At 39.5% G+C, this 19,315-nt stretch overlaps 2 protein-coding genes across 11 annotated transcripts in view; both read left to right on the top strand.

Annotated features, from left to right (window-relative positions):
• Nucleotides 1-255, top strand: part of FLVCR2 (FLVCR choline and putative heme transporter 2) — a 70,509-nt gene extending 70,254 nt beyond the window's left edge. The window contains exon 10 of the mRNA XM_077750804.1: nt 169-255. Within this exon, the coding sequence (XP_077606930.1) occupies nt 169-240 (72 nt within the window). The 3' untranslated portion in view covers nt 241-255. The remainder of the gene's footprint in view (nt 1-168) is intronic.
• Nucleotides 255-19,315, top strand: part of TTLL5 (tubulin tyrosine ligase like 5) — a 279,463-nt gene continuing 260,402 nt past the window's right edge. For all 10 annotated transcript variants that reach the window (XM_077750795.1, XM_077750794.1, XM_077750800.1 and 7 more), the window contains exons 1-3: nt 255-337; nt 6,012-6,118; nt 18,505-18,587. In XM_077750795.1, coding sequence (XP_077606921.1) covers nt 264-337; nt 6,012-6,118; nt 18,505-18,587 — 264 coding nt within the window. In that variant the 5' untranslated portion in view covers nt 255-263. The remainder of the gene's footprint in view (nt 338-6,011; nt 6,119-18,504; nt 18,588-19,315) is intronic.

Raw genomic sequence — 19,315 nt, 5'->3', positions numbered from 1 at the left:
ATTTTTTTTGGTGTTTGTGGCATTATTGGGGCACTGTGACAGAAAGTGAGCTTCCAGAGGTTGGGCACCATTTAGGTAAATATTCATTTTTGTGACTTAGAAGATCAATAGCAATAACCAACAAATAGATAGCTCTGTTGTGTTTTACATCATTTGGCCTTCTTGCAGGAATCAGTGCCAACTAAATTGTTTGATCCAGTGAATCTGCAAGGAAAGGTCTCTGAGGCCCCCGTCTGCTGACTGCATGACAAACCCTAAAGGAAATGCCAGTCGTGATGGCCCGGGACCTGGAGGAGACAGCATCATCCTCAGAGGATGAGGAGGTGGTAAGCCAAGAGTAAGTAAGAGCAAGCCTGCTTTTGACTCTTTGCCTTTAGGGTGGAAAATATTTCTCTTTTACTTATACCTTCTTTTACTCAGTCCTTCTTTTGGTATAGCCTGACTCTAGTTTTAGTTTCTAAACATGATTTTTTTTTTTAACAATTTATTGTCATATCAGCTAACATACAATTGTACAGTATGCTCTTGGTTTTGCGGGTAGATTGCCACGGTTCATCGCTTACATACAACACCCGGTGCTCATCCCACCAAGTGCCCTCCTCCATGCCGATCACCCATTTTTCCCCTCTCCCCCCCATCAACCCCCAGTTTATTCTCTGTATTTAAGAGTCTCTTATTTTAACCATGATCTAATTCAAGATGTTATTAGTTGGTCACCATCCACTATCTGAAATGAGATAAGGCTTTGTTGCTGGGCTCATGAGTGAACATTGGCTCTAGATGTTACTCTTTGTGTACTCTTGATTGGAGCTCCTAACATAGGAGATTTTGATATTTGTAGATATTAAGGCAAAGTAGGCCTCCAAACTCTGTGAACTCTATGAGATAGGTTATATTATTTTCTCAAAAGCTTTTACAGCCATAGAATGGTAGTATATAGAGAGGTCAAGTAACTTACCAGTGTAACTGTGGAGCAGTATGTTAGAAGTCTATAACCTGTCCTGTGTGCATTGAGCCACAAATCAATTTAATATTGAAAGCCACTGCTTTCCTGAGTTCTTTTGGGTAAGAGCAAAGTTTTTTGACTGCTGGATCCTCATACTAATACTAAATACTAATACTAATACTAATAATAAGTGATGGTGATAAGTGCAGCTTATCATTTAGCATAGATGACGTTTAGGGCTCTAACTGATGTATCTCACTGAATCTGAAGATGTTATTATTCCCACTGTATGAAGCTTGGCCATGCAAATATCAGAGAACTTTTTCAAGGAGTCAGGGAGAGTAAGTGAGGGATTGAGATTCAGACCTAGTTTTCCTGGATTTTAAGGTACTTTGCTGTTTTCCCTCCTATAACATTATTACTTGACACAGAGAACAAAGAGAGAGTCTGACTTGAAGTTAAGATTAGTTTTTAAGATTCTCTGTGAGTCTCCTTACGTACTTGTATGCTATGTAACCTAAAAAGTGGGGATAATATCTCCCAGGCTATTTTGTAGAGGGATGATTAGGACCAAATAGAATGATAGGTATGAAATTACTTTATAAATGATGAAGTACTATCAGATGTTAAGGCATTATTCTTACTAGTTTTAATATTGAATTTAAAATGGATTTCTTGGGGATGAGCACTGAGTGTTATGTGGAAACTAATTTGACAATAAACTATTAGAAAAAATAATAAAATGGATTTCTTATTTTAAAGTAGAAGATTACATTATTTAATAGAGCCACAAAAAATTATTGAAGCATTCATGAAGCTTGGGAGAGAGGCTTCTTGTCACTTTAGGTCATAGAAAAAATAGAGATTTGACATTATATTTAGGTCAGTCTTATTCAGGATAATTAAGTGGATAATTCCCTGTAGTCACTTTAGCTTCTTGTGACTTTTTGCTTTCTGTGTGCTGTTACTTATCTGTTTCACAAAATTTTTAACTTCTGCTGCACGCATCAGTCTTTCTGATTTCAAGATCATTCTTTTATTTCATGACTGTTTTATTAGTGGGCTTAAGAGTTGGGTCTGATGAGTATTAGATTGAACTCTATGAAATTGCTGTTTTGATGGATCAAAAGTAGTCAAATATTGACAGTTTCAGATGGTTCAACCTAGCATTATAGAAGGTACTCAGTAAATACTTGTTGACTGAGTGACTAACTGAATGAATGAATAAATGGAGACATTATGCTTTAGATCACCTTAGGTCAGGGGTTCTTAGCTTTTTTTTTTATGCCATGTATCCCTTATCAGAATAATATTTTTAGGTGCTTAAAATAAAATACATATCATTAAAAATAGTACCAATTTACACTGAAGCACAGTTATTAAGATTGAAAAAACCCAAACCTGTGATACAGTACAGTAACATGTGCTTTTTCATTACTGCATTCAGTAACAGATTCTTCATTCAAAACGTGGGAAAGTTAAATTTTCTTTCTCAAAGACAGCAGCACGAAGACTGGTTTTGCTCAGTTGGGGTGAGCTCATCGCCCTGTGGCATAGTGTTTGGTCAGCATTTATCAGCGGGGGATGTCGGGAAGCATCTTAGTTGTCCGGACCACTGCTGTGACCTGTCACCATCTGGCAGCTGACTGACTGCCTTGTGGGGGAGCTCCCAAATCATTGTCCGGCCTCATCATGTCAGATTAGGAAGACTGACCACAGGCAATCTAGTGGCAAGGTTAATAACTACTGTGGATGATACATGTAAATGGTGTTTTGAGGTGCCTGCCACAACTGTGTAATACGCGATAAAAAATCTGTAATTTCAGACCCAAAGGCACAGATGATGCTTAGACCACTGTGCTTTCTTGCCCATATTCATAGTTGAGAAATGTGAAATTTCTAGAAGAAGTAAGTAAAAATACAGGTGTCATTCCCCACCCCAATCCAAATTCGTGGATTTTCGCTCTTCTTCCTTTCAAACTCCTGTTAAATTGTGACTGTTAGTGTTCCATCGTGTTTTGACTATCAGACATTTATTTTATACATCAGGAATCTTAAGCCAATCTTGTTCACGCTTGGAGTGATAGGCTTTCATTTTTAAAGTTTTGGGAGTTCAAAGGCCTTAAATCACCTAAGGATGTTGATTTGATCCAAAGATGTCTATCCATGGCCATCTCCTCGATCTGCTCAGACCCCAAGGCTGTGTTAAAGTGCTAATGCCTGGCAGTCCTGGACTTCAGGCCTAGAAACTGTCCAGGCAATCCTTGTTTTGCATGGTGTTATTGCCAATACTAAATTTAAAGGGGCTCTTTTTCTATATTTTGCTAGGGGATCCCAAATACAAATTTGTATATAGATGTGGAAGGATTAGATATAAGGTTTCTTAAAAAAAATTATTTTAATTCCTATCATAAAAGCCAGCTTTATATCAGTTCATCAACATATACATGGGGAAAAAAAAGATCGTCAACAGTTATACAGGGGGTACTACAGGAATGCAGAGAAAGATGGCATCACTGTGGGCTGGAGGAGGAGGGAAGGCCCCATGAAGGTAGTGTGAGATGAACTGGGCCTTAAATGTGGGGTTAAATGAACAGAAATGGGGAAGACATTTCCAGCAGGGGCACTGGTATGAATAAGGCATAGATGCTTTCAATTATGTAGGCTAGATCCCAGGAGTGAATAATATATATGCCTCATGAAATTGTGTTTTTAAGAACCAATAAGCTTTCAGTAAAGTGAACCTTCAAACCTTCTACTTGGGGAATCATCCAAGTCGTGTGTTCGTTCATGTCTATAAGAACTTATTTTCTTAATGTATACCAATTTCTGGTATGAATGAAGATTTAAAGTCCTAATTTTCGGTTTCCTGACCATTTTGAATCTTTTGCCTTTAGCACCACCTGGCGGGAGCATGCTTTTAATGACGACGTAGCATCTGCCTTAAGTGAAGTGTGTTTTAGTTGATCTTCTGAATTCATCTTCCCTCTTTTATCTTTTCATAAGTTGTAAGCGGAAGGATTTCTCCATCAGGGATTTGGCTTTCCATAAATAGCATCGCTAGGGCCTTGGCTCTTCTTAGCCTTGTATCTGTTTATTGAGCCTTGTATATTATTTATCTGTTTATTTGTTCCTGGCTCTTGTCACGCATTTTAACTTGTAGCAGTGATCCATTGTTTGTAAGTGGGAAGGCAGAGTGGTGCCAGTTTGTAGCTAGTGCTAGATTGACAAGAAACTTTGCATCATTTCCAGAGTTTCTGTCCAAAACTTTGCTGTTTAGGCTGCATAGTTTTTCTCTATACTCTCACTTAGAAATATAGTAGAAAAATTAATAGTTGGAAGAGGTCCTAAGAAACATCTGGCCCCGTGCCCACATTTTACAGATGTTTAAGATTAACAAGCAAGCAAACCACAAAAAAATCCTTCTTGCTGAAAAGGGCCCCTGATGAATACCTTTTCTCACAAACGGGCACTGGTACCCAAGTCAAAAATCAGGAGCAGCTAACATCCACGTTCCTGTTCTAAAAAACAGGAAATGAACTAGGTGTGGTATTCTCTGCTTTGTTTTGCTAAAGCACTTTAGCAGCTCATCCAAAGTCTCAAGGCTGCTTGGCAGCCTGTGTATTCAAAGTGGGGATCTTTTTAAACATGGGTTGGGAGGGTTTCACTTGGCCCTGAGATTTGTAGTGTGACCTTTTTTAAAGAGGTGTGGTCATGTGAGTTTTTGAGAGCCATCCAAACTTTGCCTAATTGGATGGTATTCTATTTAAGGAATTGATTAGTTTAGGTTCCCAAAGGGTTGGATTTAAGGTGTTCTGTATACAACAAAACATCACTGCAGTGTGATTAGGGAGATAGCAGCAGGAACGGAAGGCCAGGCAGACACTTGAGTTCAGGTATCTTTTCCCTTACTTAACCTGCTGTGTGACCTTGAGCAAATCACTTACCCTCTCTGAGATACCTTTGTTTTTCAGTTCTTAGTGTGGGCAAGAGGATTAAGTGAGATAGCATGTGAAAGCTCTTATTCCTGGCATATAGTATGGACTCGGTCATTTCTTTCCCTTCTAACTCCTTACACGAAGGAGGTTGAAGATTTTCTAATCTGCGAATAAATATACATCTGTCTGAGAATGATTAAACAGATTTCCTCAGGATAGAGAAAGAGAGTAAAGTCAGAAGTCCTTTTCTGGAGAAAAATATCATTCCGTTGAATATAGATTTGCTTTAAAATATGTGGTTTTAATTGGAGCGCTTGTATTAATTTTGGGGTCCTAGCTCAGAATCTTAGGATGGGTCATCAAATAGTCCCTTAAAAAGGGACTATACGGCATAAAAGGGTGTATAAATTATTGTGAATGCTGTATATTAGGATTCTTTATGTGTGCTAGGGATTAAAACATAAGTTGTATTAAATAATAAAGGGAATTTATTTTTTTATTTTCAAATTTTTTTCCCGCTACCCATCATAAAGGGTATTGTCTCCTATTTAGGAAAGACTCCTTTCTGCAGCTCCACGTTTGCTTCTCAGGATTTCATTTCTCTACTTCTTCCCACTGACAGTGAGGTTCCCACTGACTTCCTCCTTTACTGACAGCTCCAGGCTTTTCTCTCAGGGTCATGAAATGACAGTTGTACTTCTAGACCTCGTTCTCTTACACCGTCAAGGGGAAGAAGCCGCCTCTCCTGTAGTTACTATAGAAGAGAAGGAAAGCAGCTTTCTTCCAAAGGCTCTCACAGCACATCTTCTGACCCTTACTGGCTCCAGTTTGTTTGCATGCACATCCCTGATCCAGTAACTAGAACTGAGGGGTGGGAGGCGCTGACTGGCTGAGCCAATCGGAGCCAATCGAAGCCAATCAAGGCCCGTCCCTGCTCCAGGGACGGAGTTAATCTTAAATAGACCACGTGGCTAAGAATGGGAGAGGAATGCTTTCCCATCGGACATTTGGGGTTCTTGTTCCAGGCAGAGGGAAAGTCACTAAGCAGCAAGCCACAGCGATCTGCGTCAGTGGGAATTTCAGACTTTGAGCTGTCAATTAATGAAAGCCTCTTGTTACGGCTGTAGGGATCATCCGTGTATCATGTGGACTGGAGGCTGCAGGAGAATTCCCGTTTTGGTATTCCATGCCGAGGCTATTCTGACAAAGGACAACAATATTCGAGTAATTGGAGGTAGGTATGACCTCCCCCATAGAGGGCAGGGCTGGCATGGCCCCTGTACCCTTGTCTTGCAGAAGTCGATATCACATGTAAATAGGAAAAGGGCTTTGGTCACGAGAAAAATCTAGCGATTTTTTTTTATGCCTGAAAGGATTATTTGTAATTTCTTAAATTTTGTGCATTTTAAATTGCTTTTCTTCTTTGAATTTTTTCTTCAGGATGCGTACATGCGTTATTATTATTCTTTTGTGGTAAAATATAGCAAAACAAAATATGCCCTTCTAACCATTTTAGAACATAACAATTCAGTGGCATTTAGTACAGTCACACTATTGTACAACCCTCACCACGACCTAGTTCCAGAATATTTTCATCATCCTAAAGTAAACCCTGTATCCATTAAGTAGTCACTTCCTATTACGCCTTACCCCAGCAACTAGTAACTGTGCATCTCCATTCTTTCTCTAGTGATTTGCCCATTCTGGACATTTCGTACAAATCCACTCAGTATGTCGTCTTCTGTGTCTGGCTTTTTTCACTTAGCATAATGTTTTCAAGGTTCATCCATGTTGAAGCGTGTATCCGTACTTCATCCCTTTTCACGAAATGCCGTATTTTGTTTATCCATTCATCAGTTGATGGATCATTGGTGGTGGTTTCCACCTTTTGGCTATTGTGAACAGTGCTGCTCTGAAGATTCATGTATGAGTTTTTGTTTGGACCCCTGTTTTCAATTCTTTTGGGTTTATACCTGGGAATGGAATCACTAGGTCTTATGGTAGTTCCGTGTTTCATTTATTAAAGAGGTGCCAAAGGAGAGTCCACAGTGTCTGCACAATTCTGCATCAGTGATGTAGGAGAGTTCCATTTTCTCCACATCCTCACCAATGTTTGTTATTTTCCGTTTTTTTAGACTGTGTATTAGTGGGTGTGAAGTGGTATCATGGTTTTGATTTTTATTCCCCTAATGACTAATGACATTGAGCATCTTTTCATGTGCTTCTTGGCCGTTTGTTTGTATATCTTCTTTAGAGACACGTCTATTCAAAGCCTTTGCCTGTTTTTGAATTGGGTTGCTTGACTTTTTGTTGTTGAGTTGTAAGTGTTCTCAAACATTCTAGATACTAGCCCTTATCAGATACACAGATTCCAAATTCTTTTTCCCGTTTTCTGCTTTGTCTTTTCACTTGCATGATCATGTTCTCTTGTGAACAGCAAAAGTTGTTAATTTTGATGGCCTGCAGTTTATCTATTTTTTTTCTTTTGTTGCTTATGCTGTTGTTGTTGTAGCTCAAGAACCATTGCCTAATCCCAGGTCATAATTCCTATGCTTTCTTCTAAGAGTTGTATAGGTCAGGCTCTTACATTCAAGCTAATTGGTCCTTAATCCATTTTGAGTTCACTTTTTTATATAGTATGTGGTGAGGGTTTACCTTCCTTCTTTGGCATGTGAATATTGAATTGCCCCAGCATACCTGGTTGAAGAGACTATTCTTTCCCTATTGAATAGCCTTGGCACTGTCATTGAAAATCAGCTGACTGTGGATGTATGGATTTATTTCTGGACTCTTAATATTCCATTTATCTTTATACCAGTGCCACATTGTTGTGATTACTATACCTTTGTACTAAATTTTAAAATTGGGATGTGTGAGTCCTTTAACTTTATTCTCCTTTTTCAAGATTTTTTGGACTATTCAGAATCCCTTGCAATTCCGTATGAATTTTGGGATCAAATTTTTGATTTGTGCAAAAATGGCTGTTGGGATCGTGATAGGGAGCATATTGCCCTTTTAGTGTTAAGTCTTCTAGGCTGTAAACCTGGGCTATCTTGTCATTTATTTAGGTCATCTTTAGTTTCTTTAACAATGTTTTATAGTTTCCAGCGTACAACTTTTAGAGTTCCTTGATTAACTTTATTCCTCAATATTCTTTCTCTTTAATGCTATCATAAATGGAATTGTTTTCTCAGTTAAATTTTGGGGTTTTTCATTGCCAGTGTGTAGAAATACATAAGATTTTTGTATGTTGATCTTGAGTCCTGAAACCTTGCTGCACTCATTTATTGGCTCTAAGTGTGTGTGTGTGTGTGTGTGTGTGTGTGTGTGTGTGTGTGTGTATTCTTTAGCATTCTCTCTATAGAAGATCATGTCATCTTCATATAGAGATTTTACTTTTTCCTTTCCATCCTGGATGCCTTCCTGCCTTCCTTCTTCTTTTCTTTTTTCTTTTCTTTTCTTTTCTTTTCTTTTCTTTTCTTTTCTTTTCTTTTCTTTCCTTTCCTTTCCTTTCCTTTCCTTTCCTTTTCTTTTTTCGCTTTGCTTTGCTTCGCTTCGCTTTGCTTCTCCTTCCCTCCCTCCCTCCCTCCTTTCCTCCCTCCTTCCCTTCCCTCCTTCTCTGCTTGCTTTCTTTCCTGTTTATTTAGAAAATCCCAGGCAGGCTCTGCACTGTTATTCAATATGGGGCTTGAACCCACAAACCCTGAGATTATGACTTGAGCTGAAGTCAGGAGTTGGGATGCTTAACCAACTGAGACACCCAGGTGTCCCTTATTTCTTTTTCTTGCCTAATTGCTGTGGCTAGAACTTTCAGTACAATGTTCAATAGAAGTGTTTTGTAAAAGTGGGCTTCTTTCTCTGGCTTGTTTCTTTTCTTTTCTTTTTAACTCCTTTTAAAAATGTTTTATTTATTTATTTTGAGAGAGAGAGAAAGAGGGAGAGAGAATCCCAAGCAGGCTTCATGCAGTCAGTGCAGAGCCCAATATGGGGCTCAATCCCACAAACTGAAATCATTGCCTGAGTTGAAATCAAGAGTTGGGTGACTAACCAACTGAGTCATCCAGCTGCTCCTCTTGCTTGTTTCTGATCTTAGTGGGGAAAGCTTTGTCTTTCATTGTTCAGTATGAATTTAGCTTTGAGTTTTTCATGAATGCTGTTTATCGTGTTGAGGAAATTTCCATCTTGTTCTTTGTTTAGCATTTTTATCATGCGAAGGTATCATGGAATTTGTCAAGTGCCTCATCTACATTGAGGTTTTTTTCTTCTTCATTCTGTTAATGTGCTATGTTACATTGATTGACTTTTGTATGTTGAACCATCATGTATTCCTGAGATAAATCCCACCTTTTATGGTCACGGTCCTTTTAATATGCTGCGTGATTTGCTTTGCTGGTATTTTGTTGAGGATATTTGCATGTGTACTCATAAGGGACTTTGTCTGTAGTTTTCTTTCCTTGTGATATCTTAATTTGCATTTGGTATCAGAGTAATGCTGGCATCATATAATGAGTTCCCTCCTTTTTTGGAAGAGTTTGAGAAGGATTGGTGTTGATTCTTTATGTTTGATAGAATTCACTGGTGAATCCATCTAGTCTGGGCTTTTCTTTATTTGGAGGCTTATTACTGATTCAGCCTCTGCTTGTTATATATCTATTCATATTTTGTATTTTGTATTGAGTCAGTTTTGGTGGTTTATGTGTTTTTAGTTTTTGTCCATTTAGTTTATCTTATTTGTTGGCATACAAGCATTCATTGTATGTATGTATGTATGTATGTATTTATTTAGTAGTATTCTTCTATAATCCTCTTTATTTCTGTAAGGACAGTAACAATGTCCCCATTTTATTTATGCTTTTAGTAATTTGAATCTCTTTTTTCTTTTCAAGCTAGCTGGAAGTTTGCCATTTGATCATTTTAAAGAGCCAACTTTTAAGTGTACTTATTTTCTCTACTGTTTTTTTGTCCTCCGTTCTTCTTTGATTTTCAGTAGTCTCTGACTCCTGGGGTTAGCCTGTAGCTATCCTCAGAGGTTACAGTACCATGGATCAGAACTGTTGTGCGATCTAGTGGAAAGAGTCTATACATGGGTTCTTAATCACTGGTTCAAATCCCAGCTTTGGTATTTACTAGCTGTGAGTCCAGGGCCAATCACTTAAACTTTAAACTTGCTTTATTATTAGTGAAGCGGAGATCATAGCTACCTTGCAGGCATTGTAAGAATTAATGAGATCATTTAATATTTGACACATAGTAGGCACTCAAAACTTGTGCTACTTAACTTGTTGAACAGGATCTGTTCTAGTTTGAAATAACTTTAAGGTCTGTCCTTGCTCCAATAATAAGCTAGGAGTTCAGAGGACGTGAACTCCTGCTTCTGGGATTTGAATCCTCCTCCCTCCCCAAGGGTCTTGTTTTAATCCCTTCAGCAAGTTGCTAGGTTACCACTTAAAGGGATATGGTTCATTCATGTTCTCTGAATTTGGAAGAACTGAAGATTTGCTAACATTTGCAAAGAAACTCCCTGTCAGTGTGATTGGAGTCAAAACATCAAAGGCAGGTAAAAATGACAGAATTAATTAATCTCCCCCAAACATACTTCTTTTGGGCTGCTCGTCACATAAATGCATCTGTATGGCAAGGCAATGGGCAGAGCCTTCCTTTTGTGGAGTACCTAGGGTTTAATGGGAATTTGTATCCATCGGTGCTGTCACCCCATTGTTCAAGCAGTCCCTGTGTTTTTAGAATCTATATGTCTTTTTTCACCCTTTCCACATTCTTGTGATTAAAGAAAAGGCCACTGAGCTTTTTTTTTCAAACCTTGTTTTATAATTTTCTATATCTTCCCAAATCTTTGAGGTTTCATAATTTTCTGCTCCGTCCTTTATGAAAAGAATTTGAATGAGTTTTCTGGTTGCTACCTCAGATTTCTGAATTGTTACATACTCTGGGTCTTTTTTTTTTTTTTTTTTTTTTGCTTTCTTAAATAGCTGACATAGATCTCATCATAATCCTGTGTTTAAATCCCCTTGAGAAGTTTCTGGGGCATTAGTTATCTTCTGTCGATCTTAGGGTGTTAGATGCCAGTCTTGTTTTTTTTCTGTTATCTGTTAAATGTTTCACTAAATTTACTGTTAATATTTTTGTACAATATGATTTCCAAGCTTTATGAAATAGTCCAGAAATATATTTTTCCTTACTATATCCATTTTTTTAAAAAGTTGTATATACTCTGAACATGTAAATGGATTGCATTTTAGAGATAGTGGAGATATTTTCAGTTTAAGGTAATCTGTTCCTAGAAAGAAGCATCATTTTATTTTTATTTATTTAAATAATTATTTTATTTTTGAGAGAGACAGAGCATGGGGGGAGGGAGGGGCAGAGAAACAGGGAGACATAGAATCCCAAGCAGGCTCCAGGCTCTGAGCTGTCAGCACAGAGCCCAAAACGGGCCTCGAACTCACAAATCACAAGATCATGACCTGAGCTGAAGTCAGACACTTAATCGATTGAGCCACCCAGGCACCCCAGCATCATTTTATAATTTGTCTTCAAATGTGTCAGCTTCCTGAGTTTGCATTTGTGTAGACTAGCATTGTCCGATAGAAATACGATGCAAACTAGCTATGTAAGTTTTCCAGTGGCCTTATTTAAAAAAAAAATAGAAATAGGTAAAATTAGTTTTAATAATATATTTTATTTTGGGGCACCTGGCTCAGTTGGTTAAACGTCTAACACTTGATTTTTGTTCAGGTCATGATCTCCAGGTCCGTGAGATCAAGCCCCATGTTGGGCTCTGCACGGACAACATGGAGCCTGCTTGGGATTGTCTCTCCCTGTCTCACCCCTCCTCTTCTCATGTACACATACGCTCTCTCTCAAAATAAAAAAACTTTAAAATATATATGTATTTTATTTAATACAAATTATCATTTTCACATTTACCCAATATAGAAAAATATTTAAGATATTTGACATGTAGGGGGCACCTGGGTTGGTTAAGCATCCAACTGGCTCAGGTCATGATCTCGCCGTTTGGGAGCTTAAGCCCCATGTTGGGCTTCGTGCTGACAGTTTGGAGCGTGGAACCTGCTTTGGATTTGGTGTCTCCCTCTCTCTCTGCCCCTCCCCAGCTCGTGCTTTGTCTCTCTCTCAAAAAGAAATAAACATTAAAAAAAAAAGATATTTGACGTGTGGTATGTACTTAGAGTGCATCTTAATGTGGTGCAAAAATTTTTTCATCACAAATAGTCTGTGGTTAGATTTTTTAAGCGCTATAGTTGAAAAAGTAAATTCATATGTTCAAGTTTTTCCAAATAAGTTTTCCAGTAACTGAATCAAATATCAGTTTTCAAATTTAAATTAATAAAGTTAAATAAAATTAAAAATTCAGTTTCTTGGTCACACTAGTTACATTTCGAGTGCTGAGTAGTCATACATGACTAGCGACATCCGTATTCAACAGTACAAGCATAGACCTCATTTTCTGACATTGAAAGGTTACTCTTATATTCTAAAACTTTAAAAAAAAAGTCAGTTTTATCTTCCTTCTAGTTTCCCAGGCTATTTTTGACCGAACTTCTTGGGCACATCATTACTCCTGGGTGTTTCTGTGCTGACAGTTAAGATTATTGGTTCCTTGTTTTAATTTGCTGCACTGCTGCCTGCCAGTCCTGGAATTTGCCAGGGGTCCTAGCACTCTAGGCTGCCCCCCGAGACACACGTGAGTGGTTGGAGAAGAGGAAATTCCACGGTCTTACGGCGCATGCGCAGAAGCTCAGGTATTGGATGGTAGGCAGTTGGCTAGTAGGACCATACCACTCCCTGCTTCTTGTTTTTATATGAAAGGAAATACGGACAAGGGGGTTATTTCTTGAGCAGTTGGGGGACTGGCTCAATTTATAGTTGCAAGCCTCAGTTTGGCTCTTGCCTTTGGTATCAGAGCCCCGGGGTGCCAAGGTTTTCAAACAAAGCCCCAGAAATCTCGATTTTCATATGAATTCTCTCAGTTTTAAAAAGTTAGTGACTAATTCAGTTTTATGTTTAAAACACCACAAAGACTGAATAAGCCATGTCTGCAGGCTGGATGGATTTGGCCCTTGGGTCACCAATATATTACCTCTGGTCTACAGTACACTGGTAATCAGCATTATTGGACACAGAACATGAATGTGAGTTAAAATCCTCAGCAGTCACACTTGCTTTATGTCACTCTGCCCTGTCTTTCTTGCACTCCCCTTTTGAAACATGTGCAATGTATTGGAGGTAGGTTATAGTTAGCTGGTGCGATTAGAGGTAGGTGGTCACTGCTTACCACTTACATACTGTGAGAATCAGGTCACTGAGTGCAGTGATAATTGCATTTTTCATCTGTGTTAGGAGAATTAGGGGAAAGTATAAATCACATTTTTATTTTTAAGTTTGCTTTTTTAAAAAAATTTTTTAATGTTAAATTTGCTGTTTAAAATGCGTAATTTAGGGGTGCCTGGGTGGCTTAGTCGGTTAAGCGTCTGACTGTCGCTTAGGTCATGATCTCGCGGTTCGTGGGTTCGAGCCCCGCGTCGGGCTCTGTGCTGACTGCCGGCTCACGGCCTGGAGCCTGTTTTAGTCTGTGACTCCCTCTCTCTCTGACCCTCCCCTGCTCACGCTGTCTTTCTCTCTCTCTCCTAGAAATAAATAAAAATCTTTAAAAAAAAAATAAAAAATAAAATGCGTAATTTATTATGTATGATACTATGTTAATAGCTACTTTGCTACATGTTTACTTTTTTACTCTTTGAAAATTTGTATGCCCCTGTGTAGCAACAAGTGTTATAAAAGCTTTACATGTATTAACTGAGCTACCCCATGAGGTAAGTACCTTTCTTATCAACCCCATTTACAAGTGGGGAAACTGACCATAGAGCAGTCATTTATCCATGATTACAGGCAGGAAGTGGTAGAACCAGGATTTGGACCCTCGGCAGTTCCACTCCAGAGACATACTCTTTCTCTTATTGCACCCCCTCCTTCCCCAGCCCCCAGGTGGTCATTCCCTGGTTTTCTGCACACCTTCCTGACTCCTTTCCCCTGGCCTGGCGCCGCGAAGCCGGCATTGTGGACCAGGTGGGGGATCAAGCGCACTTCCGGTCTCGGCATTGATGATGCGTTGGCTTTTGCAGGCATAAAAATGGAGAAGTTGGGGATCATGGTTATCATAATGAAGAGACCAGATTTTCTTTCACTTTCTAAACATTCAATCTAGAAAACTTAAAAACCTGTTGACTAGCTGTAAGAACAGTACATGGAATGCATGTATACTGTTTCCAAGTGCTCACCAACTATTAACATTTTGTCTCTGTCTCTGAACCATTTGAGAATTTGTTCATGTACTTTATGCCTTAGTATTCTGTTTAGCAATCTATCCCTAGAGCAGGGCATCCTCTGTGTAACCACAGTACTGAGACAACACTCAGGAAATCTGTCACTGGTAAAGTACTTTTATCTAATATACAGTGCTATGCACATTTCCCTAGTTCCAATTTTGACCTTTATGTCTATTACTTTTTCCCCTAAAGTCTAGGACTAAATCAAAGATTGTGTTTAGTTTTCATGTTTCTCCTTTAACCTCCCAGGTTTTTGGTTTTGTGTGTGTGTGTGTGTGTGTGTGTGTGTGTGTGTGTGTCTTTCATGGCATTGACAGTTTTAGAGATTCTAGACTAGCTGCTTTGCAGATGTCCTCAAGTTTGGGATTGTCTGATTGTTTCTACATGTTTAGACTCAGGTTTAAAGTTTTTGTAGGACTATCACATAGTGTGTCCTCAGTGTATTACATTAGGAAGCATATGATGTCATGGTATTGTATTATTGATGATGGCAAATTTCATCATTTGGGTTTTTAAAAAATATTTGTTTATTTTTGAGAGAGAGAGAGACAGACAGAGCATGAGTGGGGGAAGGGACAGAGAGAGAGGGAGACACAGAATCTGAAGTGGCCTACAGGCTCTGAGCTGTCAGCACAGGGCCTGACGTGGGGCTCGAACTCACCAACCACAAGATCATGACCTGAGCTGAAGTCAGAGGCTGAACCAACTGAGCCACCCAGGTGCTTCTCATCATTTGGTTGAGAATAGTGTTCACCAGATTTCTTCATTAGAGGGTTGCCTTTCTCCTTTTGTATAAGCTTTCTCTGGAATGATATTTTGAGATGCATGAATATCCTGTTTCCCAATAGTTTCCCACCCATTGGTAACCATTGTTTTTAGTCTGAACCACTGTCTCTTAGAGTTTTTGTGAAATACTGATTTTCTATTGCTTTCCTTCTACATTTCTTAACTGAATTTTCTGTAAAGAAGAGCTCCGCCTCCTCTGATAGGCAGAATAATGGTCCCTCTCAAAGACGTCCACCTCCTTATCCCCAGAACCCATGAAAACATTGCCTGACATGGCAACAGAAAATTGAACTTGTAGGTGGAGTTAAGGTTGCTAATCAGCTGATCTTAATCACAAGAGTCCTTTAAAGTAGCAGAAAGAAGCAGAAGAGGAGTCAGATTGATGCTGTGTGAGAAGGACCAGACCCATCGTTGCTGGCTTTGAAGGTAGAAGAAGGGGACTGTAAGCCAAGGCATGGGAGCAGCCTCTAGAAGCTGGAAAAGGAAAAGAAATGGACCCTACCCAGAGCCTATAGAAGGGAATGCAGCCCCCCTCTTGCTTTGATGACATGTGTGTCAGACTTCTGACATACAGAAATTCAGACAACAGATTTGTGCTGGTTAAGCCACCAAGTGCATTGTAGTTGATTATAGCAGCAATGGAAAACCAGTATACCTTCTTACTTTCTTATCAGTGTGGACTCCTGGGTTCTTTTTTTTTTTTAAATATATAAGTGAATTATACTCTCTGTCATAGTTCATTTTTATTTTCAAATTGTCTTAAATTTGGCCATTGAGATCCTTGTGATCCATTGGGATCCGTTGAGAGTCTAATGACATGTTCCCAATCAGTTTTTGAGCACTTTCCTCTCTTTTGGCATAACACGATATTCCAGGCCTATCTTGTGCTTTCCCTCGCCAACCTGGAATCAGAAGACAAACTCTTAAGCAGTGCACTGTACTGTTTCTTAAATCATACTCTGTGCTGGAGTGAAGACATACGACTCTGGAGTGTTTTTCTTGTAGCAGTATTGCAAAGACAACATAATAGTGATTGATCATTGGGAAAACCCTGTAACTGGGCTTTCAAAGTTTGCCACAAGAATGAGAAGTATGGCGCGTCTGGTCTTTTCATTCCCGTCTTCCTGTGTCTGCTTTGCATGGTGTTCTTGCCAGGACTGGGCAAGTAGCAGCAGGGATTTATGGATATTTTCACATAAATTTATAAAAAGATAGGCTTATCTTTGACTGTAGAGGCTGGATTTTGCTCTTGGGTCTGTCCATAAGTTTCTGTATTATATTCATTCAGAAACTGTTCTCTATCCAGTCTTTTCCAAAAAGTTATTCTGTAGAAGCAGCGCTTAGCTGGCTCAGTTGGTGGACATGTGACTCTTGATCTCGGGGTCATGAGTTTGAGCTTCATGTTGGGCATAGGGATTACTTAAGAAAAAAATAATTTGGGGATTCATGTGGGCGGCTCAGTCAGTTGTCTGACTCTTGATTTTGGCTCAGGTCATGATCTCATGGTTTGGGAGATTGAGCTCCATTTTGGGCTCTGCACTGACAGTGTGGAGCCTGCTTGTGACTCGCTCTCCTTCTCTCTCTGCCCCCACTTGGCTCATGCTCTCTCTCTGTCCCTCTCTGTCTCTCCCTCAAAATAAATAAATAAAAACTTTAAAAAAGAAAAAGAAAAAAATTTTTAATTGTTCTATAGAATTCTTAGCAAATTTTTTCAAACACTTTGTGGTGGTGCATAGAAAGAGATGGCGTTTAGTGAGCCAGAGTAAATGTTAGTCTTTGGAGATAGTGGAAATCTCACATGATTGCAGATTTTCATCTTAGGGGTCAAAAGCCCAGGATGCATATAGGGCCTGGCAGGTAACGTGAATGAGTGAAGGGACTATGTGGGGACTGTGCTGAACCAGACTGTGTGAACCTGTCCTGACGGGAGCACGTACCCTTCCCGGGCAGACTTGCCCTGGCAGAGTGAGCAAGCCTGTGGCTGCCAGGGTTTTCAAGAGAGCCCAGAAATCAAGACTTTTAAATGAATTCCTCCAATTTCAGAAGGTTAGTAATTCAGTTTATCGTTTTTCTTTTTTTTTTTTTTTGAGGTGGAGGGAGATGGGGAGAGAGAGAATCTGAAGCAGGCTCCGTGCTGAGCATGGAGCGTAGTATCTACTTGGCAGTTCACGGGGCCTTTGTGCCTCTTGCAGAAAGCCTGGCTTGGAGCCTCCCCCTCCCTCTCCTGGAGAGAGGCAGCCAGTCCCATGGTGGGCTTTGTTCCATTGTTGCTTTATTCTTGGTTGCCTTCTGTGACGGTTCATGTAATGTGTCAAGGATGCCTGGCTCAACCTCATGACCGTGAGATCACGACCTGAGCTGAAATCGAGAGTTGGACACTTAACCAGCTGAGCCACCCAGGCACCATAGTATTTCAATGTATTTTTATTTATTATTATTATTTTTTAATTTAGGTGCTTAAAAGTCTTTTTTTTTAAATGTTTATTTTGAGAGAGATAAGAGAGAGAGTGAGCGAATGTATGAGTTGGGGCAGGGTAAAGAGGGAGAGAGAGAGAGAGAGAGAGAGAGAATCCCAAGCATTAAATTATGACCTGAGCCAAAATCAAGAGTTGGGCACTTAACTGACAGGTGTCGCAAGGTGCATCTGATGCCTGAACAGGTACACCCTGGACCCTCAAATTAAAAGCCTGATGCTCTACCGATGGAGCTACCCAGGCTCAATTTGTTTTTAAAGCACAATGAGAAATTAACAAACAATGTCTGCAGATTGGTTTTGGCCGTGGATTGCCGGTTTATAACCTGTACTGGTAATCAGCATTACTGCACACAGGACTGTCCAGAGCAGCGTTCGTAACCTTGTTCTGCAGTGGACCAAGTGTGCAGTGGCAGTGTAGGGAAGCCTGTGCGTCTCTTCTCAGGATAATGTCGTTTAAGTGCATTAAAAATATATAGGATTACAAAACAAGTTAATTGTACTGAAATGTAATTATCAAAATATTTTTTAAAAGCTAAATTTGTGACATATGTGCATTTTTGTTAGTGCATTAAATAGCATGGTCTGCTAGGAGGTCTGTTAATTACCATGGTTTTTATGTACTGTGAGAAATGATATCTTGAGATAGCAAACAATTGTAAAGTAATATTAAAGTACCTGGTATCTATAGGTGGCAAGGTCACGGGTATTCCCAGCCCTGCTCTGTTTTGTGCCTACATTCGTAATTGAAGATAATGGTAAATTTCAACTAGTAGTGAAAGCAGAGATGTCATTTTGTCCCCCATCTATTTTTAAGAACCCCTAGCAAATCTCAGGTTAAAAACCCTTGGTCTAAAATGATCTATAGGCTACTTAATAGTAGTGTAAGGGTAGTAGTACAGTGTTATTGAGTACAGTTAAGTCATCATCTTACAGGTTATTTTTGTCTCTACAGTTAACTTTATGGTTACTGAATTTGATTCTCTTTTTCCTTAGAACGTTATCATTTGTCTTACAAGATTGTGCGAACAGATAGTCGCCTGGTACGCAGCATTCTGACAGCCCATGGATTTCATGAAGTAAGCTCATTTTTACTACCTCACCTGATCTTTAAAGCTGAAAAATCCTGGACATCCAACCTGACTACCAGTTAATAGAAAGCTCTAGAAAGTACTTGGGATCTCTGCTTAGTGATGATGCAGAGCTTGTGTTGAATTTCTGAGTGTGTTTGTTGGCTTCTCCTTGAAATGCATGGACGGCATTTTCACAAGATTCCTTCCCCCCACCTCTGCCTGCCCTTCTCTCTCTCTGTCTCTGAAACCAAAAAACCCCAAACCATTTTCTTGCTATGATTTTAGGCTTAGGGTAGAGATAGAGCTGCCCATAGGGAATGGTCTGATACTGAATTAAGATTCTTTGATTGCAAGCAACAGAAGTGGATTCTGCCTAACTTCAGCCAAAAGGGGGCACCTGGGTGGCTCATTCGGGTAAGCGTCCAACTTGAGCTCAGGTCATGATCTCACGTTCTGTGCGTTCAAGCCCCACATCGGGCTCTGTGCTGATAGCTTGGAGCCTGAAGCCTACTTCTGATTCTGTGTCTCCCTCTCTCTCTGCCCCTGCCCTGCTCATTCTCTCTCTCTCTCTCTCAAAAATAAATAAATGTTTAAAAAAATTTTTAAAAAGGATTTGTGGGTAAGTTTTGTACAGGATGGGTAGCAGAGTCAGAGGAAGAGGAGAAAAGGCAGGCCTTTGTAAGGAGAGAGACTAGAACAACCCCAGGGATCTGGGAATAGGAATCTTTGGGATT

Source organism: Crocuta crocuta, unplaced genomic scaffold, assembly GCF_008692635.1.
Source record: "Crocuta crocuta isolate KB4526 unplaced genomic scaffold, BGI_CrCroc_1.0 scaffold186, whole genome shotgun sequence".
Taxonomy (NCBI): domain Eukaryota; kingdom Metazoa; phylum Chordata; class Mammalia; order Carnivora; family Hyaenidae; genus Crocuta; species Crocuta crocuta.
Note: the sequence above shows the minus strand (reverse complement) of the source record. Positions and strands in the feature narration are given on the sequence as shown.